General features: G+C 37.5%; 1 protein-coding gene across 1 annotated transcript in view; it reads right to left on the bottom strand.

The window, feature by feature from the left end:
- Positions 1–1,553: 1,553 nt before the first annotated feature.
- LRRC75A (leucine rich repeat containing 75A) overlaps positions 1,554–6,000 on the bottom strand; it is a 1,985,298-nt gene continuing 1,980,851 nt past the window's right edge. The window contains exon 4 of the mRNA XM_044054240.1: positions 1,554–3,842. Coding sequence (XP_043910175.1) covers positions 3,200–3,842 — 643 coding nt within the window. The 3' untranslated portion in view covers positions 1,554–3,199. The remainder of the gene's footprint in view (positions 3,843–6,000) is intronic.

The following is a 6,000-nucleotide window of genomic DNA, read 5'->3' as shown; positions in this document are numbered from 1 at the left end:
GGGGGACTGCAATGGTGACTGGTCTATTTGTGGAGGTAACTTCCCCTATTTTGATTATCTGTCAGCCAGCTGGCAATCCACTGGGTGACATAGGGGTTTATTCCCAGTTTATTTAGTTTATTCTTTCATATACAACAGATGTAACATTCAGTAAACAGAATTATGTTAGCAAAAACTTGGTTCTGTGAGTCAGTGAACAGCTCACCATTTATGAAGCTACAAAATCTGACCACTACATCAGAGGCTTGGTATACTTTGTCTTCCATAACCCAGACCATGGACAGATGCTGACAATTGCTAATGTTCTGACTTAAAATGGATATTTTGAAGATAGTTGCTCAGAAATTATGTTGCTCACTCTCGTTGGAGTGAAACAGAGATGAAGTTTCTTTTTGGGAAGTTTTTCTTTTTTATAATGTTGCGTGACCATGGAATTGTTATAGGTTCATAGAATGGCACTAGGCTATCGGCCCTAGGGCCTATACAAGCCTAGCCATAACAATTCCCTGGATATTTCTTCCCACAATATTTACTTCCCTGGACCTCTGTCTAGCAGGGCGACTGACTGACTGACTGACATGATCCCTAGGGTGAATTTCCTATCTCCCATCCAATCATCAAGGTTCCTTTTGAAGAGGGCCAAGGAGGCGCTCTGCTTGACATGTATAGGCAGTCTATTCCAGAGTATGGGGAGTCTCTAGGTCAGGAACCTATCCTTCCAGCATTTTTTGTTCATTGTGATGACAAGGTTTAGATTCCTGAAGCGTGTGGTTCTGAGATGTGAACATTGGCTCCAGATGATTGTCACTGCTGATGTGACACCCAGACCCCATGTAAAGAAATGGAAAAATGGGGGGTTATGGATAGAAAATGGAGGGAGGTTCTGCTGAAAAAAATGAGACAGATGGTAACCCTACAGGCAATCTTTCATAGTCAGAGCTATGAGCTAGCAAACAGAACAGGCATATGAATAGGTGTTCTCTGAAACAACCTTCTTAATCACCTGAAGTACAGAAAAATAAAAGGAAAATGAGCTAATACAGTGAATACAATACAATGATATATTACAACACAAAGTGTTCTGAAATCCAGGTGGACATTGACTAACAAGTATAAAGACCATTACTTTGAGGAAAGTGGTTGGTTGGCATAATGGTTAAGGTGTTTACCTTACAGACAGAAAGTGCAGAGTTTGATTCTCACATGGGATAATTAGCTAAGGCTAAAATGGCCCAGAAAGGCAATTAGCCTAGTACTAATCTATGAATCTATGAATCATGTTTACATGAAGTGGGAACTTGGCATTATGGTTAAGGTGGTTACCTTACAGACACAAGGTGCAGGGCTTGATTCTCACCTGGGGTAAGTGGCTAGGCATTAAATAATCCACAAGGACAGTTATCCTAGTACAGATCTATCAATCTATGAATGAAACAGCAGAGAGCGTGAGCTTACAATTCTATGGGACATGATAAGAAATGTGATATTTAAGCTGACATTATATTACTAGATCAGTCAATCTATGTAGAAATGAGCAAGGATGACATGCATAGTTCTATAATAAACTTTTTTTTATTTAAGATAATTTTGGTTAGCATAGTCTGTCATTGCAAACTTTACACAAATAACACAGAGCATCCTAAAACAAACGATCACATATAAAACATTAAAGACAACAAACTGGGTGACACTGCAAAGTTCTAGAAGAATTAATAAAACATTCCAATAGCAGACATAAGTAAAAATTGGCAGTGTAAGGCCATAGAAAGGACATGATGCATCAGTTTTATCGCAGCATTCCAAACATAGAAAAATACAAATAGGAACAATTGTTTAACAATTTACACCCATCTAGCCATGCCTCTTGTGTGAATACAGGCATGTTGGTGTTCATAGAATGAAGCTTCATAACCAGCTAGCAAAAGTGTTTTAAAAATCATGCAAGCATCAGAGGCCCATTACAAAGCTTGCAAAATCTGGGGCAATTAGTTGGTCCTCATTGAAGCAGAATATGCAACTTGGGCCTGAAAGCATAGGACTGTGCTTCTCTTTGTATAGGCAGTACATTCCTTTGTATGTGCAAATCTGGTGTTGGGGGACCCAACTATCCATTACTATATCATCTTGGGTGAAACCTCATAACACTACTCCCCCATTCTTGATACTATAGAAAAGGACACTTAAATGTATCACCCATATTCTAATATTTAGTATATCTTCAGTATTAACACAATCATGACTACAACAGAATTTTTCTGCTACTGAAAAATAATTTCTTAGAATTAATACAAAATAATTGTAGTGCTGCATGTATTTAGTCTTTTTTCTGTCTTTCACTATGTAGAGGATACTGGAATACCTGTAAGGAATGCAGCATTAAACTTCCACCCAGAAAATGCTGTTTAGAATTATTTTTCTAATCCCAAAGGAATACATAATGGGTTTGTAAATCTATAACTCACAATATAATATTCTACCATAAACATGAGAAAAAAAAGATCCACACTTCTCAAAAAACTGTGGAGTACAGGTCTATAGATAACATTTGAGACTTTTTTGAAACCCGATTCATATGGAATCATATTGGAACTGTGTGGTATTTTCATCCCCCCCCCCCCACCACAGATTTCAATAAGAACTTTTAATTCCAAGCTCTAAGTGTTAAAATGTAAAGACATCAATGGCACAGACAGACTGTACTATACGTTCAATAAAAATTCACTATAAATGTAGAGGATCTTTAAAGGTAAGGGTCCACAGATTTCCTTATTTCCTAAATGATTCCAAGAAAACATATTGTTTATAAAACATACGAGTAGAGCATTGACTGTGAATAAAATACACCTTTAGTCACATTTTATCCATAATATAATCTCAAAAGTATTTGTACACTAATTTTTGCATATAAAATATGATTTAGTAAGCTTGGCAGGCACTGTAATAAATTGGCATAGTGTGTCTGTATTTTTTTTTAGAAGAGGGGTTTTACAAGTATACGTTTCATCTTAAACTGCATGTAGATAGTTAATACAAGACAATTTATATTTGCATCAAAATTTGATGGCAGTTTCATCTATAGTCTTCAAATGGCTAATAGTCAGCATTAAAACTGATCACTGACACCTGAATGTTCTCATATTTGAAATACCAGTTCAATGACACTTCCGCTAGTATTAAAAAGACAGTGAAACAGTGACAGTTATGTCTGATTTGATACTGTAGATGTCATGTGATGAGATTTTTTATCGTAGGTTGGCTGCTCTAGGATTGGTCCAGAAGCACTATGAATATCACTCTCTGACTCTCCACTACACTCCACAGTTATTTCTTGGAGTAAACTGCTTTCATCCTCCTCCTCTGAGCACAAGTCTTCTTGACTTTCTGTTAAATTTTCATCATGGCTTTCCAGGTCACTCAACTGACCCTCTCCAAATTCCAAGATTGTTGGCAGATTCCCTTGCTTGGGACTGCGTTTTCGAAGGCTCACTAGGAAAGGCTGTGGCAGAGAAAAAATGTCTACATTGTTCCCAAGGTCAATCCACGTTACACTAGGAAATTTTTCGCTATCCTTTAGATTTTCAGTCAGATCTCTGAGTACAGCTTTGGTAAGTCTATTCCCATTTAATGAAAGGGTAGAAAGATGTGGCAAGGAACTTAGTGCTGGAAGGAGATGAAGAAACATTTCATCTGTTAACTCAGTAAAGCAGAGCTCTAGGCTGGAGATTCGTTCAGAGTAGTGTTGCAGATAAGCGATTACACGATCCATATCTTTCATTGTCAGAGGAATTCCAGACAGGTCTACTGTATTACTGGTAGGAGGACCAGAAAGGATAGCTTTCAAGCTGCAAAAGAAATTTAAAACATGTAAGTAAATACAAGAGCAATATTACTGTAATAATTTGCATACAATACACATGACTATCTTTAAAGTTTTCTACATATCACTTAGTTCAGTACCCTTGTTAAAACAAACCAGTTATTTCAAGAGTTCAGTCTCCTAAACCAAAGTCAAAATACATGAACGCCACATTGGTTGAAATGTTTTATGCTATTTTGGGAACTGTACTTGATGGTGACTTATGGGGGTGGGTTTGGAATAAAAAAAAACTGCTTATAGCTAACACAATTACTAAAAGATATGAGTTTTGTAGATCAAATAATATACCAGTTAATGGGTCAAGTGATTCATATCTTTCTTTTGTGAAAGCAAGTACAAATTGGTGAGCTGATGTGTGACAGACACAGATATCCTTTCGATTGTGACTTGTTTTTAAAGAGATATTCTGTACATGTAATTGCATTGAAGACCATGGTTAATCTGTAACTATGTCCTATAGAATTAATTATTGATTTAGTGACCTTGATGAATATAGATCTCAGAACTTCTTTTGAATGTCTGCAGTGTGAAAAACTGTACATAAGACATCTGTATAGACTTCCTTAAATCTAATCTTCTAAAATAATGTCATAAATTTACATAAATATAAACATGTTTGAGGAAACTAGATCCTTAACACTGTTCTGTTTATATGCTGATGCATTTTCTTCTCAAATGTTGTTTTATACGAATCCTCTAAGATGTAAATTTAGATACAGGCCTTTATCACTTAAGTAAACTTTTTGCATATTAATTCTGCCTTGCTACAAGTGTAATGCCTTTTCCTTTGTGTTTATATTCTCTACATCCTTTGACGGCCATGACTGCAAATGACCTGTAGACCAGCTCATCTACCTGGTTAACATATAACTGAATTTCATACAATACATTACAATATGATGCAATACAGTAGCCTATTCTTTTATTATTTTTATTTCATTTGAGGTCCCTGTTACAGCTCTTTGACATCAGCCTTCTTCCAGAGCCCTTAGCTATCCGCTCTACCTTCCCTAACATTTGTCCAACTTAGGACCTGGAATGAGGAAATCCTTCGTATAAGCTACTGGGAAGGGGGGATGAATATGCAGACAGAAGACAATGGCATCTCAGTACGGCAAAAACCTGACACAACAAAGGGCTTTTTGAATGCTCTACCCATTTTCTCATCCAGTTTCCAGTGAGCATTACATATGCAACCACTTTACAGCAGTTACATCAGTGCAATTTCTTTCTACCAATGACTACTAGTCCTTGGCTATCAACTCAATCCTCTTCCTTGAGTAGGGGAGCTGATAAAAATGGCAGCTATACCCCCCCCCCCCCCACACACACACACACACACACACACACACACAAACACACAAACACACATATACACATACACACACACAATTCCAGCCTCAGGGATTGGATTTGCTATATCTCAGCTGACAGGTTATAATCCCTCCATGTCATAAAGCCAGCATCACCTGTTCTAATTATACATGCATTTATTTGTTAACTGGGTAAGTAAAATTATCCTTCATGGACCCTTTTTGGCCATAACTCAGGCCAGAAGGCAGGGAGAAATATAACTCATATGAAAAATCCAGATTTTCCAGTTATCAAGTATGTTTTCAGAGGGTGGGAGGGAAATGGGCTATCCACAGAAACATACATAAACAGAAATCACCAGCAAAGTCCAGGAATCACACAAAATATGATATCTGGTATGGGGCTGGAGGATTCGCGTTTGTTCTATCCACAGAAAACACATGCAGTTATAAAGGGAACATGCAAGTTCTGCATATGCAGCAACAGCATATCAGAAACCTCTTCCAGACCCGGGGGGTAGGAGGCACAGATGTTAGAGATTGTACTGCTTTACTACCATTAATCATTTTGGTTACATCACTCTGTCGGTCCTTGTAAGTGCAATGACCCTTATTTGATGTTGCCTCAATGAACACTCAGCTGAGCACAGTGTTTCTCCGTCGATCCCACTCATCAGGCAGCACACCGTCTTAATGACCTTCATGACTAATCTCTATGATGAAGACAGACCACTTCCACCTTCCAATAACATATTGGTTAACTGGCTACTCTAAATTATCCATCTAATTCACACTTGCCTTTGTGTCTGG

The sequence above is a fragment of the Protopterus annectens genome, chromosome 13.part0 (assembly GCF_019279795.1).
Source record: "Protopterus annectens isolate FY-2018-M chromosome 13.part0, PAN1.0, whole genome shotgun sequence".
NCBI lineage: Eukaryota > Metazoa > Chordata > Ceratodontiformes > Protopteridae > Protopterus > Protopterus annectens.
This window is presented reverse-complemented; position numbering and strand designations above follow the sequence as displayed.